The sequence below is a fragment of the Drosophila bipectinata genome, chromosome 3L (genome assembly GCF_030179905.1).
Source record: "Drosophila bipectinata strain 14024-0381.07 chromosome 3L, DbipHiC1v2, whole genome shotgun sequence".
Taxonomy (NCBI): domain Eukaryota; kingdom Metazoa; phylum Arthropoda; class Insecta; order Diptera; family Drosophilidae; genus Drosophila; species Drosophila bipectinata.
The window spans coordinates 11680913-11702718 of record NC_091738.1 but is presented as its reverse complement, the minus strand read 5'-3'; the positions used below and the strand labels follow the sequence as shown (position 1 = coordinate 11702718).

General features: G+C 42.3%; 7 protein-coding genes and 1 long non-coding RNA gene across 14 annotated transcripts in view; 3 read left to right on the top strand and 5 right to left on the bottom strand.

The window, feature by feature from the left end:
* Fhos (Formin homology 2 domain containing) overlaps positions 1 to 6707 on the top strand; it is a 38719-nt gene extending 32012 nt beyond the window's left edge. For 2 of the 7 annotated variants that reach the window (XR_011442629.1, XR_011442630.1), the window contains 10 exons: positions 34 to 171; positions 359 to 1081; positions 1245 to 1449; positions 2531 to 2900; positions 2955 to 3101; positions 3757 to 4095; positions 4159 to 4874; positions 4935 to 5158; positions 5645 to 5795; positions 6096 to 6707. Coding sequence is in view for 5 of the 7 variants with exons in the window: in XM_070279440.1 (XP_070135541.1) it covers positions 34 to 171; positions 359 to 1081; positions 1245 to 1449; positions 2531 to 2900; positions 2955 to 3101; positions 3757 to 4095; positions 4159 to 4874; positions 4935 to 5158; positions 6096 to 6169 (2936 nt within the window). In the remaining 2 variants the exon portion in view is untranslated. The other 5 variants (XM_070279440.1, XM_070279443.1, XM_070279441.1 and 2 more) reach the window with 4 other exon arrangements.
* Positions 1760 to 2209, bottom strand: Acbp5 (Acyl-CoA binding protein 5). Its single transcript, XM_017240505.3, has 2 exons — positions 2112 to 2209; positions 1760 to 2051 (listed from the first exon to the last, which is right to left on the bottom strand). The coding sequence occupies exons 1-2, from the start codon at positions 2118 to 2120 to the stop codon at positions 1812 to 1814; spliced, it is 249 nt and encodes an 82-aa protein (XP_017095994.1). The 5' UTR covers positions 2121 to 2209; the 3' UTR covers positions 1760 to 1811.
* A 75-nt stretch (positions 6708 to 6782) lies between the features above and the next one.
* Positions 6783 to 9341, bottom strand: LOC108124711 (uncharacterized). The gene is made up of 5 exons (XM_017240503.3): positions 8634 to 9341; positions 8005 to 8157; positions 7683 to 7946; positions 7104 to 7625; positions 6783 to 6942 (listed from the first exon to the last, which is right to left on the bottom strand). Exons 1-5 carry the CDS (start codon positions 8776 to 8778, stop codon positions 6824 to 6826), a joined length of 1203 nt encoding a protein of 400 aa, XP_017095992.2. The 5' UTR covers positions 8779 to 9341; the 3' UTR covers positions 6783 to 6823.
* Positions 9342 to 10121: 780 nt separating this feature from the next.
* Positions 10122 to 10667, bottom strand: LOC108124677 (uncharacterized). The gene is made up of 2 exons (XM_017240447.2): positions 10622 to 10667; positions 10122 to 10566 (listed from the first exon to the last, which is right to left on the bottom strand). The coding sequence occupies exons 1-2, from the start codon at positions 10649 to 10651 to the stop codon at positions 10141 to 10143; spliced, it is 456 nt and encodes a 151-aa protein (XP_017095936.2). The 5' UTR covers positions 10652 to 10667; the 3' UTR covers positions 10122 to 10140.
* Positions 10668 to 10921: 254 nt separating this feature from the next.
* Positions 10922 to 11961, top strand: LOC108124666 (mucin-22). Its single transcript, XM_017240436.3, has 3 exons — positions 10922 to 11072; positions 11133 to 11691; positions 11757 to 11961. The coding sequence occupies exons 1-3, from the start codon at positions 10943 to 10945 to the stop codon at positions 11890 to 11892; spliced, it is 825 nt and encodes a 274-aa protein (XP_017095925.2). The 5' UTR covers positions 10922 to 10942; the 3' UTR covers positions 11893 to 11961.
* Positions 11962 to 12112: 151 nt separating this feature from the next.
* Positions 12113 to 12623, bottom strand: LOC122322310 (uncharacterized). Its single transcript, XR_011442901.1, has 2 exons — positions 12570 to 12623; positions 12113 to 12511 (listed from the first exon to the last, which is right to left on the bottom strand). It is a non-coding gene; the product is annotated as an uncharacterized lncRNA (long non-coding RNA).
* Positions 12624 to 13201: 578 nt separating this feature from the next.
* LOC108124673 (uncharacterized) lies at positions 13202 to 14281 on the top strand. The gene is made up of 4 exons (XM_017240444.2): positions 13202 to 13285; positions 13338 to 13443; positions 13507 to 14050; positions 14119 to 14281. Exons 1-4 carry the CDS (start codon positions 13244 to 13246, stop codon positions 14243 to 14245), a joined length of 819 nt encoding a protein of 272 aa, XP_017095933.2. The 5' UTR covers positions 13202 to 13243; the 3' UTR covers positions 14246 to 14281.
* Positions 14165 to 15607, bottom strand: LOC108124672 (spore coat protein SP96). The gene is made up of 2 exons (XM_017240443.3): positions 15165 to 15607; positions 14165 to 14889 (listed from the first exon to the last, which is right to left on the bottom strand). Exons 1-2 carry the CDS (start codon positions 15585 to 15587, stop codon positions 14305 to 14307), a joined length of 1008 nt encoding a protein of 335 aa, XP_017095932.2. The 5' UTR covers positions 15588 to 15607; the 3' UTR covers positions 14165 to 14304.
* Positions 15608 to 21806: the final 6199 nt, after the last annotated feature.

The window sequence follows — 21806 nt, the reverse complement described above, 5'->3', positions numbered from 1 at the left end:
AAAGAAAGTTAAATACCTCGAATTCCTGGGCAGCTCGCGATGGTGCAGGCGTGACCCCAGGACTCCGCAGACGGCGAGAGCGAGCTGAGCGGCACAAGAGCTTCCTGAAGGAGCAACAGGAGGCGGCCGCCAATGGCATCTTCGCCGCCCTGGAGCAGCGTGAGGGTTTGGGTGAGTTCAGTGTCTTAAATTAGTTTAAATACTAGCTGCTTTTTACCTAAGCGACTGACTAACTAGTGATTCTATCTCTCCTTCCCGAAAAAAAAACCAAACAAAACGCTTTTCACTGCCCATCTGTGTGTGTTTTTGTCCTGCTGTTCACCCGCTGATCATGTCTAACCACCACCACAAAAATAAGGCCACATCGTAACCGCCATACCCGCTACCATCCAAGCTGGCGACAGCCCGCCGCCATCGCTGCCGCACGAGCCCGTGCCGCCTTACAACAACATGAGCAACATCAACAATAACCTTAGCAACATTAGCAGCAACGAAACGCCCAACAACAGCCTGCTCCTGATGAGTCCTAGCAAGCAGCTGCTGAGCGGCAGCCACAGCATCTCCATCATCAATAACAGCTTCGACAAGGCCAGCAACAACAACCTGAACAACCAGAGCGAGTTCCTCACCAAGAAGAACCTGGTGCGGGAGCGCAATGCCACGATGATCAGCGGCATCATGAAGAACATCCAGCAGACGGACAGTGCCTACAAGAAGTACGAGAACGAGGCCAACCGCAAGAACAACTTCTACACCCAGATGAGCCAGTCGCCAAAGCACCAGCCCCAGCATCAGATCCACCCCGATCCGGATGTCCTGCTGAGTCCAAAGAAGATCCTCGAGTCCGGATTTGACTTTACGCCCGTGCCCCTGTGCTCCACGCCAGTGAAATGTGATGTGCTCCCGGAACCGGAGCCACTCAGTCCGGTGCGAAAGCCCACTGGAGCTGCCCCGCCACCACCGCCCCCTCCGCCTCCGCCACCGCCACCCGGTTGGTGGCATGCCCCCATTAGCCGAGTGCCACCAGCAAACCTAACCACTACTAACACAGAGCTGCAGCCGCTACCCGTGGATCCCACAGGTGGGTCTCGACGCGATCTCGCTCTCACCTGTCCATTCCTCTCACCTGTGTTGCATACTTTCGCGCATAGAAGCTCAATCATGGCCTTGCGCCGGCGCCACTGCATACCTTTGAGGGCTCTGTACTTTCATTTTATTTAATTTCTTTTCTAATCAACCCATAGATGTAGAAAGCGAGGATAAGCAGCTCCTGATGCAACTGAAAAGGGACCACACTGTCAAGGACCTCACCCAAAGGCTGACCAACCTGCCCATGAGTCCCACTCAGGAGCATCCTGCCAACCGCGCTATTGTGGGCGATATGTCCGGTCTGATTTCGAAAGCCAAAGAGGGTCTGGCCAAGAGCAAGAGCAAGGGTGAGATTTCCAGGTGAGTTATCCATTGAATTTTTATCTCAAGGGGCATGACATATTGCAACAATGCCATAGTCTAAGGAGTTACAAGGAAAATACCAAGGTTTCTGGTAAAACTCGGCGAGTACAAAAGGCGCCTCGGTCTATAGATAAGCTTTTAGCAAAAAAAAAACCGCCAAGATTACCCACGTCATGCTCCCAAGTGTGCCGCAGTTTTATGGCCCTAATCACAGAAACAATAAAACCACTACGATTATTTGGGACTTAAGCTATCAAGTCGATGGAAAACTATCTACAGCAGCGACCTTAAAACAGATAATCACAGGTTGTTCACAGGTGGTCAAGATTTATTGAGGGGATCATAAATTAGTGTCTAGCTTAACCATAGATGGGGTTGTATTTCTCGTACAGGGCAATGTAGGCGGCCTTGGCAGCATCGACGGACAGTCCCTTCCTGCCCAGCCAGGCATCGTACTTGGCAGCACCCTCGGCATCGGCGGGCTTCTCGATGTTGATGTCGCCCTCGTGGATCTGCTTGTAGAGACCGTAGAACTCCAGGTACACCTCGGTGGGAGGCTTCTTGCTGAAAGCCTTGGTCTTCTCCAGGATAGCGTTGAACTGAAGGGAAAATATTAATTACATACTTAGTTTGTAAGTACTACAGTAATCTTAACTCACATCGGCCATGGTGCTTGCTTAGTAGACTTGACAAATGTGATTTTTGCCAATACGATACACTGCCTTTATACCCCGAGGAAATCGGACTATCACACTTATAAGGCCATATAGGAATCGATAATGGTTGCAACGATAATGTGAGAGTCCATTGTGCCAATTTGTCAGATTAGATTTATGTTCGGGAGTTTCGTAAGAGCTCAGACTGAGAGTAGGACCCGAAAATTTAAGGCCCTATCACTATTTGTCATCGGGTTAGTTGGCGGGTTTCTTTAGAAAGTAGTCCCAACCCCTTTTCGGTGATTTCTGATAGCTTATCGTCTAGAAAGAACCTCGAGGTGTGCGTCTGTCATCGACAAAGGAGGTCTTTGAAAAATAAAACCAAGATCATGATGACTTAAACTTACTTTTCTCTCTTTCAGATCGTCCAGCGTCGATCAGGAACTGAAGAAAGCAGAGCCTAAGAAGTCAGAGAATGAGCTTCATTGGGAGGAGCTGGTGAGGAATATGACGCGGCCTCTGAATCTTTGCGATCTGGACTTTACGGACCTGCGGGACGACGATGAGAAGGATGTGCTGGCTCCTCGGGGCCTGGGTGCTGGAATACCACCTCCGCCACCACCTCTAGGTGGTGTCATAGCCCCACCGCCCATGATGCCACCCAGTCTAGCACCACCGCCCATGTTTAGTTATGGGGGTAGTCTCACCAACAGCGTGAATAGTTCCCTGAACGGATCTGTGAACGGAGAGCTAATGAATGGGAATAATACCATCAAAAAGAACAAAAAGACGGTTAGTAGGGAATGAAAATTATAATACCATCAACTAATTATAATCCCCTAACAGGTCAAGCTGTTTTGGAAAGAAGTCCGCGAGGACATGATCCCTGTAGTGGTGGGCAAAACCATTTGGGATGAGCTCCCCGACGCCAATGTGGATACCCAGAAGCTCGAACATCTCTTTGAGTCCCGGGCCAAAGACTTGATGACCAAGGTGGGTATCAGCCATTAACCCGATAAAAGAACTCAATTGTTTAGGTCTATGTATAACCCAATTGGTCAAAGGTTCTCGAAATTCAACAAAGTTACAATAAGTGTGATTAAATTTAGTTATAGGCTACCCCTTTAAGTGTTTTTGTTGCCTTAACAACGAAAAGATGAGTACAAAATATGCGAATGATTTTTGTTTTCTTCTTTCCCCTCTATTTTTGGATATCTTGTAATATTTTATATAATCCATAAATGTCGAACGGGTCTGTTTTGCGGATATATCTACATAAATGTTGTGCTAAACTCAAACTCAAACCAATAATGACAAATAATTCTCAAATAAACCAAATGTTTCCGAATGTCTGTAGGAGGTGAGTGCCATTTGATAAAGTTTTTTCTTAAATTTTGATTGTCTTTCTATCTGTCTATCACACTACAACTCACGATCTGTTGCCCATTATGTTATTTGTGTTTTGGTGTTGGTTTTTATGGTCACTATCTATACACACTGTTTTCACACCTGAACACCCGCAAAAACTATACAGAAACTCCTTTGCACTCCACACTCTCGTTTACTCTTTGCACCACTCTGTGTTCTTGATCTCGAAACTGTCTATTCCATCGACTGGTCCTAACTTTGTCCTGCTGACCCATTCCAGAAACAACAAGAGCTGAACAAGAGCAAAGAGATCATCGTGCTCGACCACAAGCGCTCCAATGCCATCAATATCGCCATCACCAAGCTGCCACCGCCCAGGGCCATCAAGGCGGCCATTCTCAAGATGGATGCCACCGTGGTGACCAGGGAGGGCATTGACAAGCTCCTCAATATGCTGCCTACAGACGAGGAGCGGGGCAAGATCCAGGAGGCCCAGCTGTCGAATCCGGAGCTGCCCCTGGGCAGTGCCGAGCAGTTCCTGTTGACTTTGGCCTCCATATCGGAGCTGGGAGCTCGTCTCAAGCTCTGGGCCTTCCGCCTGGACTTTGACAACAGTGAGGTACGTCTATCGTTAATTTTAATCATTTATATAAATTCTTTAAAAAAATCTGACTACTTTCAGAGAGAGATTGCCGAACCCCTGATGGATCTCAAGCAAGGCATTGAGATCCTGCGTCAGAATCGCACCTTCCGCTGTATTCTTTCCACCCTGCTCTCCGTGGGCATTTTCCTCAACGGAGCTCCAGTCAAGGGCTTTCAAATCGAGTATCTGGCCAAGGTGCCGGAGGTCAAGGACACCGTTCACAAGCACTCGCTGCTGCACCATCTCTGCCACATGGTCATGGAGTCGAGCAGCGACACCAGTGATCTCTACTCCGAAATCGGACCCATTACCAGGGCCTCCAAGGCGGACTTTACGGACCTGGCCCACAATCTCAACCAACTGGAGGCGGAGTGCAAGGCCTCCTGGGATCGTCTAAAGCTGATTGCCAAACACGACTGCCCGCCACCGCTAAAGCAGAAGCTGGTGGACTTCCTGGCCGATTGTGCGGAGCGCATAATCATCCTGCAGATTGTCCACCGGCGGGTGATGAACCGCTATAGGAAGTTCCTACTGTGGCTGGGCATGCCGCAACACAGTGTGGCAGAGTCCCGACCCAACGAATTCTGCCGCACTCTATCCGAGTTCGCCTTGGAGTACAGAACTACCAGGGAAAGAGTGCAGCAGCAGCTGGAGAAGAAGGCCAATCATCGCGAAAGAAACAAGACGCGGGGAAAATTGATCATAGACATGGCCAAGTTCAAGACCAAAGAGGATGTGGCTGATGCGGAGTTGAAGTGAGTTTATCTTAGAGATATTTTTAGCTGAAATATAATACTTCTTCCACATCATTACAGACAACTCCTGGGCACACCTAGTGCTGATCAGGCCGATGGCACTCTCACCTGGCGACGACGTCGTGCCGAGCAGCTTCGTTCCCCCATTTCCCGCCAAAGCGAAGAGTTCACCGACGGCGACGATGAGATACTGGAATCTCTGGTTAAGACTGCCACCAAGGCGCCGGGAACACGGACCACGCCCAGGGAGCGTAAAAGGACGCGACATGCAGACCGCAAATCATGTAAGTTATTCGATCTGTAGCCTGTAGAACCCACCTATAACGAAACAAGACATTTTACCAACTCTGATGATCAGTCAGTGATACGTTTTAATGAAAAGGTGTTGGTCTATCTTTTCGAATCACACACAGCGCGCTATGTTTATAACCTGTAGCTGGAACCAGAAACAAACCCTCAGAACACACACCAGAACACACCACCAGTAATTCCAAAACAAGAAACAAAATAAACTCGATTTAGCCAAACTCTAAATTCCAAATTCAGACCACAATCCCGGCAGTTATTATCCCCTAATTCACTATCCCCAATTTTTCCCAAGTCGCAGCTTTTGTTTTCCTTGATTTTACCAGCTTACAAATCGTTTGCCTATATTGGGTTTTAATTTTTTTTCCATTTCGTTCTCTCACCATTAACGCACCAATCCAACCAACCAATAAAAAATAAAATATAAAAAATAAATATGTGAAAATAAAACAAAACCATCGCAGTGAAGCGCAGCCGCACGCGCGAAGGATTCACAGTTGAAAGAGCACCATCGCCGTAGAAAGTGTTACCGATAACACCGAACCGTTAACGTTATCCTTTACCGTTACCGTTACCAAAAGAACAGCCAACTGTTTTTTAGGTTTTACCTTTTTGGTTAGTGAATTGAATTGTGTTGAAATATTATTTACTTTTTACACGTTTTTGTTTGTTTTGAAACTTTCCCTCGGCTGAGACACTTCTTCAGCTTGTTTTTGAATTTTTTTGGCTTTATTTTTCCACCATTTTGTAAATATATTTTCCGGAAAGCATGGAAACTAACATATTGTCTAAAAGAAGGCAACTAAACGGCATGTCTCATACATTTAACACAGCATGGCAAACTCCGCCTAACCAAAACAATTAACAATGTTCTTAAAACTTAAAATTAATATAAATAATTTAAATATTTTACAGTGCGTCGCACGCTGAAGAACGGTCTGACCGACGAGGAGAAACAGCATGTGGCTGCCTTGATACAAACCTATTAGGCTAAGGACTAGAAGATACTTCAAACCAGCTTCAAACCCCGATATTACATATAGCGAACCGATCCCCAGTGACGTCACAAGTCGGGCATTGCGCGCACAGACTGAAATTGGCGATCTCAGGAGAATCCAGAAAGTCCCCCTTTGTATAACGACGACAACGTGCGCACCATTTCGTTTGGCCACAGCATCAAAGTCCCAAAACTCATGCAAAAAAAAAGAGAAAAATGCAAACAACGAAAATGTCCTTAAAAAAAGCGTTCTTCATAGTGTTTTTTATGTTATTTAATTTTTGTTTTTGCTTCAGCTAAGTATTATTAATTAAATGTAATCCAGTACACACACGTATTAGTAGTAGACGGAAACGATTTTAATATTAGAATTTCGAATGCAAATTTGAATATCCTGAAACCCAACATTAAATTTGTACCAAAATACGACACGACTTGTGCCTTGTCTAAATGAACTTGTACTCTAATGTCTAATGTCTAACTTAATTACGAAAATCAATAAATAAAACATATTTATTAAATACGAAAAAGAGTTGTCTTGCCTGCGCGACATTTCCAGCGCCAATCACAATCTTTGAGCGATTTTAGTCGCTACTGCGACTTTTGCAGCGACAAAAAAGAATAGCATAGTTTTGGGGGGACTTTCCTAAAAGCCGCTTGTGCAGGGCTGCTGCACATAATCCAGACAAAATCCCCGATTGTCGATGTCGTTAGGAGCTTCGACGCCATCTGTGTGGAAATAAAGCCGGAAAGGACGAACGCTTGCTGTGGAAAAAGACAAAAATATATGAATAATAGTATTAATTGAGCAAAACTTCTGAAAGTAAATTATCCCTCAGTACTTCTTTTTTTGGGAAGTATTTAGTTTATATTCGGTTTTGTTTCTTATCTCATATCTATAAAAAAATTTAACATTTTTTACTTACACTGTACCGTTCTCGCCAACATCCCAGCCTCTGCGCTGAAAGTTCCGCCACAAACTCGATCTTCGCATCCTGGCAGAGGTGGAATCCTATCCGCCGAACGGATGCATCCTATCAAAAGCCAATCACTTACACACCCACTGGCAGTGGGCAGAGTCGCTCCCCCACCGCCCACCATCGTGGGCACAGGGTTGTTGGAGTTTCCAGTCAGTGTAAAGGACCGCGATCTGTTGTTTTCCAGGTCCGGACAGGCATTGTATTGAATGCCGCAGAAGTTTCTCTCATTTCGGATGCATATGCTGTAGTCCTGGTTGGACAACTGCCGGCCAGCCATCGTGTTGTAGTTAAAGCTGCGCACCCGCCCACTGATCGCGGTGTAATACTGGAGGCATCCCTGGTCCGCCCGGCTGATGCTTCCGCAGTGGATTTGGGTGACACGGATACGCCATAGCCGCGGAAAGGTACCACTGGTAATCACCGACAAGACAATGGGATTACTTTGCCCCAGACCCGCATCAATGTACACTAATGGAGAATTCCATTTAAACAAATAATTAATTTAGTGTTTTCACAAATACGTACTGTGATCTCCAGTAGAACTGCCACAAATAGTGGGTGTTGGACTACCGCCCGAAATGAGCAACTGATCCTGGTTACACAAATGATTGGCCGCCTCCGGTGGGGCTATGGAAAACATGTCTAGGTCCAAACGCAACTGACAGATGTCTGGATGCAGCTTTTGAATCGTAACCTGGCAGCTTCCAGTACCATCGTAGACATCAGGATGATTGGGATTCACGAAATAGGTCGAATTCTCTCTTATCACACCGCCACAAGTCTGTAGAACTATAAAAAATTAAAGTTGAGGGAATTTTTTCTATAAAACAGTATAAAAAAAACTCACAGATGCAGCAAACGCCATAGCCACCTCCACAGGGACCTGCAGGAATCCCATTTCTCAACACACAATCCTTGCTAGGTATGCAGTTGCCTTGCTCTCCCGATGGCGCTGAACAACTGCCCGGACCAATGGGCACTAGTGCAAAAATAGGCAAAACTAATGGAAAGATTCGTTTTATGTTATAGTCTTTAATTTAAATTTATATTTTTATGCATGATAAAAAAATGTTGCTTTAAAGTGTATCAAAAGTTAAGAAAAAAATATCCAAAACTGTGTACCAATTTTTAAATTTTCCGTCAAAGAAAAATGTTTAAGCTTCGATCTCAATCAAACATGTCCAAAATAATGTATGTCCATTTTTTTAAATTTCATGAGGATAATTTTGTCAATATTAGCAGAAACTTGGATTTTAACCAATAAAAAAAGCATTAAAAACGTGGTTTCAATGGAGCAAAGTTACAGAGAACAAAAATTTAAACAAAATGGTAACGCGATTCAACTCTAAGCTTTTTAATGTGACACTATTTTTCAACTAATTACATATACATATTATGTTATATTCGCTTTGCATATTTTTGTTTACACTCTTTAGCTATATTTATTAATTATATAGTTCTTTTTTAAAAACCAACACTTTGATTCGCGTAAACGTGGAGCGGGACTCAGCCACTTTCCACCGAAGATCAGATCCCTCCAACTATTGGTGGCTGCTTGCTTCTGCACCTTGCAACTGGCCAGGATAAAAAAGCAACAGAACACTATGATCTTTAGTTTCATATTAAATAATCCTGTGAGAAATCAGTTGACGGTTTATTTTGTCGTAAATTTTTCAGTACATCCGATCGCGTTGATTTGTGACTTTGTTGTGGCAGGCAGAGCTTCCAGGGGCGACAATTTATCGCACTTGGTGTGGCAAAAAGTTTAATGACCGCAATTTGTTCGACGCTTTTCGCTTTTTAGTTTTAGTGAAGCCCGCTGAGTTTAGCTGAATATTAATTACAATAACAAAACGCAATAGCGGCACAACAATTAGATGCGCCACAATCAGCGAAATGTGTGGGATTTGGTCCCATCTCTATGGAGATACTCTCGCTTTCCACAGAAAAACACTTTTCCATTTGTTGGCTGGCTTCCTGTTGCGAATTTGTTTTCCACACCTCTGCCTGTTGGCCATTAAATATGGAGCAACTTCTCCACAGACCCGAAAATTCGAGCATGGAAGTGCTGAATAATTTGTTTACGGCATTACAATCGCAGTGAAAATTGTGAGGCATTTACATGAACATAGACCCATTAGTAATTGGAATTTTTATAGACACTTGCCAACCCGGAAAATGCGATCATTTTGACGTCATTGCTTCATATATCTAATTTGATTACGCAGCTCGGAAATATGTGGGTCAATGTCAATTAAATTGCTTAATTCAATTAGGGCATATTAAGTATTTACCAAACTTTTTGTTACCTCACGACACCGCATCAGAATTTTGTTAGCTGAGAGGAACTGACCTTCGCAACCGAATTTGCGTGGCTTTTGGCCCTGAGATGGCCAAAACAACGATAAGCTTTTAGTGGAAAGTAGCTACTAATGTTATATGACCGCAGGGCTCCAAGGCCACTTAGGATGCTGCTAATAAATAATAGTCTTGTTTACATTTTAAATCATTTGTGAGGGAAAATACCAGGAAGTAAGATAAGGATGAAAATATTTGTTTAGACATGCTGTAGATATGAATTAAAAGTCATTTATTTTCAAAGAGAGAAAGTTTAAAATTAAGCAAGATAGCAAGTTTACAGAAATGACTTTATTTACCGTGATAGGTATTATTTAGTTAGCTAAAGTCTCTACAGATAATACCACAGATAACAGTTTTCTTCTCTTTTTAAAGTAAAACAACTTTGCAACTTTTATTTTTTTTATAAATCCTGTTTATTTAATTTAAAAGTTAGGAGTATAATCTTTCGACACTTGGTAGAAGTACCCTGAAATCTTAACTTTTCTAGGAAATACAAAAATTGAAATACAAGTCGAAAGTTTTCTTCCAACGTATATAAAATAATAGTCATTGCTTGAATTTCATTTAATTAAAAATATGATTTATTTTGTATAAGATATATTACAAGCATTTAATTTAATATTTAGGCAGTTTTATCGCATTCCAGATTTCCTGTAACCTCACAGCTATCCACACAGAACTTCCCAGAGCGGATGGAGCAGACTGTGTTGGCCTTGCAGCTGGATGGAGTTCCGGTCAGATTGGTGCCACTGCACATCTGGAAGGTGGTGCGGCTGGTGCAAACAAAAAGGTTGGTGCCGTCACAGGACTCGCAGGATCCGTCAGCTTCGGAGTCAGGGCAGGCCGGGGTAGCTCCACTGGGCATGCAAAAAGCTTCGTACTCCGTGCACACCTGCTCATCGGGGCAGGCTTGGACCTGGCCAGTTTCCACGTTGTCGGAGCAATACTCAAAGTATGTTTCGTTCAGGCATTTAACACCATTGGACTGACAACTATTACAAGCGCCCAGAACCAAACCAGCCATCGAGCAAATGGCCGCAAAAAGGCACTATAATATACACAAAATTACCAAAGTCTCTTCAATATTTCTCTGAAATACTTACCAAATTTCTCAGGATCTGAACGTTCTGCATTATGCTAAGTTATGTCTTTGACTGACTGAGTTTCCAGCCAGCCAGTTGCCTTTATATGAAAAGGTTTTGAGAGGAAAGATACAGATTACTTTTTATGGAGGGACTTTACTTCCTTAATATATGAGACTACTTATTTGCTTTGTACCGCTCCCGTGCTACTCGGAGATTAGTTTACCTGGAAAGACATTGAAAGATAAATGTTAAGTCCCCGAGATAATCATAAAGATATGAGTCCAGAGTTTTATATAAAGCTTGGCGTAGTTCCTGATGGGATTTAATTGAAATCTAGCCATGGAACTGCTAAAACTGGTCGCTGTTTTGGGAGTCTTACTGACTCCGGTGGCTGTCAACGCCACCTGTAATAAGTGCAACGATGGGCACACCTGCATTAGCAGAACGCAGTTCCAATTCTGCGACAATCGTAGGTTTATTGACTTGAAACTTATAAAAATAATAAATAATACAATTTCTTTCTTCCCAGCATCGGTGGATCAGTCAACAGTTTATGAATGCCCTGAAGAGAGCCCTATTTGTGTGGACTACGGAGCCATATGCTTTCCAGAAAGCTCTGGTGTTTCAGCCGGATGTGGTGATACCTCCAACTGTGGCGTTTGCTCCAATGATGAGACATTTGCCTGCACCTCCCGCACCACCTTTGCCCTGTGCAGTGGTGGCGCTGTTACGGGAAACAATATCAACTGCACCGACGATTATGTTTGCAGTGTTTCAGGTGCCTCAACTGGTAGTCCCTGTATCTCCCGATGCAGTGCCACAGATGGAGATATTTGCGATGTGGCGCTGAACAGCAACGAAGATAATAGCACCACAACCACGGTTGATCCAACAGCTACAACTACTTCGGATGGAACCACTGATAGCACTACTGCTTCTGATTCAAATTCTACTTTGACTACGGATTCAACCACTGAACCAGGTACCACCACCACCATTATCCCTCCGGACTTCGATGAGCAAACTTATTGCCAAGGACTTAGTGCAGTGGGTCGTTATCCTATTCCTAATGACACAGTTTGTACAAGGTGAGTCCTGGAAAAGAGCCCTACGTTACTTTAAAACACAAAAATAACATTTTTTTAATTCTCAGCTACGTATACTGTGTCTATAGAAGCGAAAGTTGGTCAGGAGTAGTGTACCCGTGTCCTTCCGCGAAGCCTTATTTCAATGCAAATGACTATAACTGTGGAACTGTCCAGCCAACTTCTGCAGGATGCCTTATTTAGGAACTACTTAACATATGTTGATAAATATTATAGAACAAATTAAATAAACAAATAATTTTATTCAAAACAGCGTAAGAACTTCCTCAAATAATATTTAACGACAAAAGATTAGATATCATTTAAAGATAACAAATTAAAAAAATTTAGATTCCCTTTATCCATGAAATCACAAATTTTATCACCTCTAAACAGGTGACTCCCTGTCACACTCAAAGCCATCTTGATTATTTTCTATCCAACATCGATCCGCACAAATGGTTCCGGACTTTATGGAACAGTAAGTGTTCGCCTTACACTTTGAAACTTGACTTGTGAGGGTATTCCCATTGCACATCTGAAAAGTGGTGCGGCTGGTGCAGACAAATATACTTGTTCCATCACAGGAGGGGCACTCTACTGCAGAACAGGATGGTTCCACAGCTCCTTCCGGCATACAGATGGCCTTAAGGGATGTGCACACCTTACTTTCAGGACACTCCACCACCTGAGAGTTATCTATGTGTTCCGAGCAAAATGAGAAATGCGTTTGATTTATGCACTTGATGTTGTTATCCTTCTGACACTCATTGCATTTTCCCAGGACATTTGCGACCAGGATGCCAAAGGTAAAAAAGAAGCACTACAAGAACTATTATTTAATCACTTATAGAAGAATTAAGTTTTTTAAGTTTCCTTACCAAGTTTTGTAGAATTCTAGACCGCTGCATTTTGCTGCTCCAACTAGACTAACTGCACTATATGAAGTGCACTTTTTTAAATGATTGCATTAAGTAAATATTTTAGGTTCTTTACACAATCTTTATGGTATTGTTCTTTGATGCTATCTACAGCTACTGTGCTAAACAGATATTATCTTTGCAGTTTTATCTTGAATTAAATTACGTCATTGAAGGAGAAGTAATAGTAATGAATATATACATAAGAAAAACCATATCTAAAAGATAGATCCAAGTTAGAACTTCAAACTATATAGTTCGATCGTCATCTTAAAAGAATCCATAAGCAAAGCCAATCCACTATTACAACTTTCTTTCCTCGGTCCGTTCCACCTATTTGAAGCCTTTTAATTAAAGAGTTTGACGACTTTTGGGGAATGTCCGCACCCACGCACTGCCATTCGATGCAGCCTGGCCAGAATAACTCAAATCACTACCGACTAAAGAGCCCATAAAACAGCAATCATGTGGAAAGCCAAGGCAAATAAAACAATTAGCAGGCCTGAAGAAAAGTAAAGAGTAGATAAACATTAGCGACTGAAATAGTCTTTAACAAAAAGTAGCTATCATAATCCGACTCGGTTTAGTATGAACAAAACCTTGACAGAGAGCAGGAGTCTAGCGGCAAATATAAAATGTCTCAAAGGATTGCCAATTTATTAAAAGGATTTACGGTGGTAAAGTAAAAAAAATGTATGAGTCAATCAGAATTAAATAATTCTTGCATAGGTGGCTGTCGCTTTCTTGGTGGCTCAATCGTGGTCGGAGTGTAATGTTTGCCAGTCTAATCAAGTGGCCTGCGTAAACTCTAGTTCGTTTCACTTGTGTTTTGGTGGTAAGTAGAAGGTTACTTTCCGCCCATAAAATAGTTAAAAATTTTAACAACATTTTTCCATAGATGGTACTCCTCATACGGATCAATTATACCACTGCCTGGATGGCTTCGATTGTACCAACCTCTCGGCCATTTGTGTGCAAAAAAGCAGTCAACGTCCTCCAAGTTGTGGTGACACCTCTAAGTGTGGCCAGTGCAGTGCCAGTGTGAACTATCTATTTGCCTGCCAGAGTCGGGGCATCTTCCAGATGTGCTATGGAGCCACCAGACCCATGGGAAAGTTCGGCTACTGCCCCACGGGCACCGTTTGCGACGCCACTAGCAATGCGATCTGTGTCGCTGAGGTCGCGAACCAAAATGTCACCTGCGACCTCAATGATGACCTGGTGGACACTACAACATCAGCTCCAACAACCACAGAATCCACCACTAATTCAACTAGTACTGACAGCACCACTGAGCCTAGCACCACGGAACCCAGCACCACAGAACCCACCACTACGGAACAAAGCACAACTGAGATATCCTTGACACCCACCCAAATTTGTGCTCTTTACAACGCAACTGGGCTCTTTCCCATGATACCCTCGGATGCCTACTGCCAACGGTCTGTAAAGTCACTAAAATTTTCCACAATTATTTTTATTTTATTATTTAACGTTCATATCTTTACAGCTACGTTAGTTGCTACTTAAAAAATAATGTTGTTATCAAGGCGGCGGAATATAATTGCCCTTCTGATTCCTATTTCGTATCGCTGACTCAGAGTTGTGTCTACATTAAACCTGGTTACTGTCTTTAAGGCTTGCGAATTAATAATAAACCTTGAAATACTCCTGACTCGTTACTCCATTAGTTGGCTTAATCCAAATTAACTCCATTTAGCGTCAGGCTTGCCACCGAAGTGGAGCAGGTCGAGGGCAAATCCGTGGCACAGAGCTTGCTGGCACTGTTGTAGTACATGTCACCTGGACAGGTGTACGACTGGCCGCCCCAGCTGCCATTGAGCAAAAAGCAGTAGATGTACTCGTGACAGGTGGTGCTGGCATCCGTGCCCACTGGGAAGTATCCTTGCGACTGCATCGCTTGGCAGTATGCATTCGGATTACTGGTGGTCGGTGCGGCAGTGGTGGTTGTGGTGGAGCTCACGCTGGTGGAGCAGGTGGAGGGCATCGTGCCCACACACAAGCTGGCTGAGCTACTGAAGTACAAGGATCCCGGACAGGTGTATGTCTGTCCGACCCAGCTGCCGCTGACCAAGCTGCATTCGATGTACTGGCGACAGGTCGTATACGCATCATTGCCTACCGCAAATTTTCCCTGCGATTGCACCGCCGCACAATAACTGGAGGCTGAGCTCGTCGAGGGTGTGGCCGCAGTGGTTGTGGCGGCGGTGGTGGAGGTGGTTGTGGTGGTATCATCCGCATACGAACATGTGGGGGCTACCTGTAATGATAAGAGGAATTATAGTTAATTGGAAGTTTTAATTCATGGGACTTTGGGATATTATATTTCAAAAAGATAAAATTCCTAAAATTTTATTAAATTTAAAATCTTTAAAGCTTCTTAAACGAAAGCATGAAAATGCAATAAGAATCAGTCTCTGTGAAATGAATTCTCCTAGCCCTTAATTTCCTGTGCCACCTGTCAGAGTTTTCTACCTTCTCCAAACTTCCTTTTGGCCCTTTTGAAACTTTTCCTGTAAGGACACCAGAACTTACCCCGCCCGATGACAGGCCGCATATCTGGGTATCGTTGATGTTGCAAACATAGCCATCGGCACAGGTTCCCGTCGAATTCTGGACCGTATCCGTTCCCAGGCATAGGGCAAAGGTGCTGGTTCCGGTGCAAGCGAATGTCTGACTGGAGTCGCACTTGTTGCATTCCTGGCAATCAGCCTGGCTGCCTCCGGTGGAGTCCTCCGGTTCGCAGAGCACCCCACCCGTACCGCTCACACAAACATAGCCACTAGGGCAGTCGGTGGGCGACCCGGTGGATGTGCCACTCGCATTGCAGGCTTGCATTTGCGTAGAGGAGTAACAGGTCAGATTGTTGACGGAGTTGCACACGTTGCAGGTGGCGTGGGTCGAGGATAAAAAGCACCAGGACACGAAAAAGGCGAACAGGAACTGGCTGAGTGACATTTCTGCGAACTGATTTTCTGTTGTTTTCAAACTGACGGTTCTGGCCAACGGCCAATCAGCTTAAATAGAGAACTTGGAAGTTATTATGGTGCTCGCAGATTTTTAATCTGCGTCCCTAAGTCGTCTACGACCTCGGGAGGCGGGACCTTGGCTGATACTTTAATTTAGATAAGTTTCCCAAGGTTTTTGGTCTAAATATGGTCTTAAAGAATTGCATACTTTCCGGCACTCGCCATTTCTGTGGTGAAATGCGAAAGGTACATACATATATGAAAAATACTATTTGTAGAAAAATTTAGATATTATAAACATTATTCGGAACTTTCCATTTTCTCCCGTTCATCTACTTTTTCGGAAACGAACTTTTTATTTGGTTTTTTTCAATTTCCCCACTTTTGCTTCTACCGATGTCCATAGCTCTGCCAATTTTGATCCGATCAGGAAATAATGTACCATTTAGTAATCAGCGAACCCAAAAGCGACTTTCCTCATTCAAACCATTACCTAAATGTGGTTTTTAAATTTTTCGAATTTTTTCCTAGGGGTACCCCTTCAAAATTGTGGGTTTTCCTGATTTCCCCACTTTTGCTCCTTCCGATGGTCATAGCTCTGCCAATTCGTATCCGATCAGGAAATAAAATGCCATTTAGTAATCAGCGAACCCAAAAGCGACTTTCCTCATTCAAACCATTGCTTAAATGTGGTTTTTAAATTTTTCGAATTTTTTCCTAGGGGTACCACTAAAAAATTGTGGGTTTTCCTGTTTTCCCCACTTTTGCTCCTTCCGATGGCCATAGCTCTGCCAATTTGTATCCGATCAGGAAACAAAGTACCATTTAGTAATCAGCGAACCCAGAAGCTACTTTCCTCATTTAAAACATTGCTTAAATGTGGTTTTTAAATTTTTTGAACTTTTTCCTAGGGGTACCCTAGGAATTTCCCTTCAAAATTGTGGGTTTTCCTGATTTCCCCACTTTTGCTCCTTCCGATGGTCATAGCTCTGCCAATTCGTATCCGATCAGGAAATAAAGTACCATTTAGTAATCAGCGAACCCAAAAGCTACTTTCCTCATTTAAAACATTGCTTAAATGTGGTTAATAAATTTTTCGAATTTTTTCCTAGGGGTACCACTAAAAAATTGTGGGTTTTCCTGTTTTCCCCACTTTTGCTCCTTCCGATGGTCATAGCTCTGCCAATTCGTATCCGATCAGGAAATAAAGTACCATTTAGTAATCAGCGAACCCAGAAGCTACTTTCCTCATTTAAAACTTTGCTTAAATGTGGTTAATAAATTTTTCGAACTTTTTCCTAGGGGTACCCCTTCAAAATTGTGGGTTTTCCTGATTTCCCCACTTTTGCTCCTTCCGATGGCCATAGCTCTGCCAATTTGTATCCGATCAGGAAATAAAGTACCATTTAGTAATCAGCGAACCCAGAAGCTACTTTCCTCATTTAAAACTTTGCTTAAATGTGGTTTTTAAATTTTTTGAACTTTTTCCTAGGGGTACCCCTTCAAAATTGTGGGTTTTCCTGATTTCCCCACTTTTGCTCCTTCCGATGGTCATAGCTCTGCCAATTCGTATCCGATCAGGAAATAAAGTACCATTTAGTAATCAGCGAACCCAAAAGCTACTTTCCTCATTTGAAACATTGCTTAAATGTGGTTTTTAAATTTTTTGAACTTTTTCCTAGGGGTATCCCTTCAAAATTGTGGGTTTTCCTGATTTCCCCACTTTTGCTCCTTCCGATGGTCATAGCTCTGCCAATTCGTATCCGATCAGGAAATAAAGTACCATTTAGTAATCAGCGAACCCAAAAGCGACTTTCCTCATTTAAAACATTGCTTAAATGTGGTTTTTAAATTTTTCGAATTTTTTCCTAGGGGTACCCCTTCAAAATTGTGGGTTTTCCTGATTTCCCCACTTTTGCTCCTTCCGATGGTCATAGCTCTGCCAATTCGTATCCGATCAGGAAATAAAATACCATTTAGTAATCAGTGAACCCAAAAGCGACTTTCCTCATTCAAACCATTACCTAAATGTGGTTTTTAAATTTTTCGAATTTTTTCCTAGGGGTACCCCTTCAAAATTGTGGGTTTTCCTGATTTCCCCACTTTTGCTCCTTCCGATGGTCATAGCTCTGCCAATTCGTATCCGATCAGGAAATAAAGTACCATTTAGTAATCAGCGAACCCAAAAGCTACTTTCCTCATTTGAAACATTGCTTAAATGTGGTTTTTAAATTTTTAGAACTTCTTCCTAGGGGTACCCCTTCAAAATTGTGGGTTTTCCTGATTTCCCCACTTTTGCTCCTTCCGATGGCCATAGCTCTGCCAATTCGTATCCGATCAGGAAATAAAATACCATTTAGTAATCAGCGAACCCAAAAGCGACTTTCCTCATTCAAACCATTACCTAAATGTGGTTTTTAAATTTTTCGAATTTTTTCCTAGGGGTACCCCTTCAAAATTGTGGGTTTTCCTGATTTCCCCACTTTTGCTCCTTCCGATGGTCATAGCTCTGCCAATTCGTATCCGATCAGGAAATAAAATACCATTTAGTAATCAGCGAAGCCAAAAGCGACTTTCCTCATTCAAACCATTGCTTAAATGTGGTTTTTAAATTTTTAGAACTTCTTCCTAGGGGTACCCCTTCAAAAATGTGGGTTTCCCTGATTTCCCCACTTTTGCTCCTTCCGATGACCATAGCTCTGCCAATTTGTATCCGATCAGGAAATATAGTACCATTTAGTAATCAGCGAACCCAAAAGCGACTTTCCTCATTTGAAACATTGCTTAAATGTGGTTTTTAAATTTTTTGAACTTTTTCCTAGGGGTATCCCTTCAAAATTGTGGGTTTTCCTGATTTCCCCACTTTTGCTCCTTCCGATGGTCATAGCTCTGCCAATTCGTATCCGATCAGGAAATAAAGTACCATTTAGTAATCAGCGAACCCAAAAGCGACTTTCCTCATTTAAAAAATTGCTTAAATGTGGTTTTTAAATTTTTCGAATTTTTTCCTAGGGGTACCCCTTCAAAATTGTGGGTTTTCCTGATTTCCCCACTTTTGCTCCTTCCGATGGTCATAGCTCTGCCAATTCGTATCCGATCAGGAAATAAAATACCATTTAGTAATCAGTGAACCCAAAAGCGACTTTCCTCATTCAAACCATTACCTAAATGTGGTTTTTAAATTTTTCGAATTTTTTCCTAGGGGTACCCCTTCAAAATTGTGGGTTTTCCTGATTTCCCCACTTTTGCTCCTTCCGATGGCCATAGCTCTGCCAATTCGTATCCGATCAGGAAATAAAGTACCATTTAGTAATCAGCGAACCCAAAAGCTACTTTCCTCATTTGAAACATTGCTTAAATGTGGTTTTTAAATTTTTCGAATTTTTTCCTAGGGGTACCACTAAAAAACTGTGGGTTTTCCTGTTTTCCCCACTTTTGCTCCTTCCGATGGCCATAGCTCTGCCAATTTGTACCCGATCAGGAAACAAAGTACCATTTAGTAATCAGCGAACCCAAAAGCTACTTTCCTCATTCAAACCATTACCTAAATGTGGTTTTTAAATTTTTCGAATTTTTTCCTAGGGGTACCCCTTCAAAATTGTGGGTTTTCCTGATTTCCCCACTTTTGCTCCTTCCGATGGTCATAGCTCTGCCAATTCGTTTCCGATCAGGAAATAAAGTACCATTTAGTAATCAGCGAACCCAAAAGCGACTTTCCTCATTCAAACCATTGCTTAAATGTGGTTTTTAAATTTTTCGAATTTTTTCCTAGGGGTACCACTAAAAAACTGTGGGTTTTCCTGTTTTCCCCACTTTTGCTCCTTCCGATGGCCATAGCTCTGCCAATTCGTATCCGATCAGGAAATAAAATACCATTTAGTAATCAGCGAACCCAAAAGCGACTTTCCTCATTCAAACCATTACCTAAATGTGGTTTTTAAATTTTTCGAATTTTTTCCTAGGGGTACCCCTTCAAAATTGTGGGTTTTCCTGATTTCCCCACTTTTGCTCCTTCCGATGGTCATAGCTCTGCCAATTCGTATCCGATCAGGAAATAAAGTACCATTTAGTAATCAGCGAACCCAAAAGCGACTTTCCTCATTTAAAACATTGCTTAAATGTGGTTTTTAAATTTTTCGAATTTTTTCCTAGGGGTACCCCTTCAAAATTGTGGGTTTTCCTGATTTCCCCACTTTTGCTCCTTCCGATGGCCATAGCTCTGCCAATTCGTATCCGATCAGGAAATAAAATACCATTTAGTAATCAGCGAAGCCAAAAGCGACTTTCCTCATTCAAACTGTTGCTTAAATGTGGTTTTTAAATTTTTTGAACTTTTTCCTTGGGGTACCCCTTCAAAATTGTGGGTTTTCCTGATTTCCCCACTTTTGCTCCTTCCGATGGTCATAGCTCTGCCAATTTGTATCCGATCAGGAAATATAGTACCATTTCGTAATCAGCGAACCCAGAAGCTACTTTCCTCATTTAAAACTTTGCTTAAATGTGGTTTTTAAATTTTTCGAACTTTTTCCTAGGGGTACCCCTTCAAAATTGTGGGTTTTCCTGATTTCCCCACTTTTGCTCCTTCCGATGGCCATAGCTCTGCCAATTTGTATCCGATCAGGAAATAAAGTACCATTTAGTAATCAGCGAACCCAGAAGCTACTTTCCTCATTTAAAACTTTGCTTAAATGTGGTTTTTAAATTTTTTGAACTTTTTCCTTGGGGTACCCCTTCAAAATTGTGGGTTTTCCTGATTTCCCCACTTTTGCTCCTTCCGATGGTCATAGCTCTGCCAATTCGTATCCGATCAGGAAATAAAGTACCATTTAGTAATCAGCGAACCCAAAAGCGACTTTCCTCATTCAAACCATTACCTAAATGTGGTTTTTAAATTTTTCGAATTTTTTCCTAGGGGTACCCCTTCAAAATTGTGGGTTTTCCTGATTTCCCCACTTTTGCTCCTTCCGATGGTCATAGCTCTGCCAATTCGTATCCGATCAGGAAATAAAATACCATTTAGTAATCAGCGAACCCAAAAGCGACTTTCCTCATTCAAACCATTGCTTAAATGTGGTTTTTAAATTTTTCGAATTTTTTCCTAGGGGTAACACTAAAAAACTGGGTTTTCCTGTTTTCCCCACTTTTGCTCCTTCCGATGTTTCCTCATTTAAAACATTGCTTAAATGTGGTTTTTAAATTTTTCGAATTTTTTCCTAGGGGTACCTCTTCAAAATTGTGGGTTTTCCTGATTTCCCCACTTTTGCTCCTTCCGATGGTCATAGCTCTGCCAATTCGTATCCGATCAGGAAATAAAATACCATTTAGTAATCAGCGAACCCAAAAGCGACTTTCCTCATTCAAACCATTGCTTAAATGTGGTTTTTAAATTTTTCGAATTTTTTCCTAGGGGTACCACTAAAAAACTGTGGGTTTTCCTGTTTTCCCCTCTTTTGCTCCTTCCGATGGCCATAGCTCTGCCAATTTGTACCCGATCAGGAAACAAAGTACCATTTAGTAATCAGCGAACCCAAAAGCTACTTCCCTTATTCAAAACATTGCTTAAATGTGGTTTTTAAATTTTTATAATTTTTTCCTAGGGGTACCCCTTCAAAATTGTGGGTTTTCCTGATTTCCCCACTTTTGCTCCTTCCGATGGCCATAGCTCTGCCAATTCGTATCCGATCAGGAAATAAAATACCATTAAGTAATCAGCGAAGCCAAAAGCGACTTTCCTCATTCAAACTGTTGCTTAAATGTGGTTTTTAAATTTTTCGAATTTTTTCCTAGGGGTAACACTAAAAAACTGGGTTTTCCTGTTTTCCCCACTTTTGCTCCTTCCGATGGCCATAGCTCTGCCAATTTGTACCCGATCAGGAAACAAAGTACCATTTAGTAATCAGCGAAGCCAAAAGCGACTTTCCTCATTCAAACTGTTGCTTAAATGTGGTTTTTAAATTTTTCGAATTTTTTCCTAGGGGTAACACTAAAAAACTGGGTTTTCCTGTTTTCCCCACTTTTGCTCCTTCCGATGGTCATAGCTCTGCCAATTCGTATCCGATCAGGAAATAAAATACCATTTAGTAATCAGCGAACCCAAAAGCGACTTTCCTCATTCAAACCATTGCTTAAATGTGGTTTTTAAATTTTTCGAATTTTTTCCTAGGGGTACCACTAAAAAACTGTGGGTTTTCCTGTTTTCCCCTCTTTT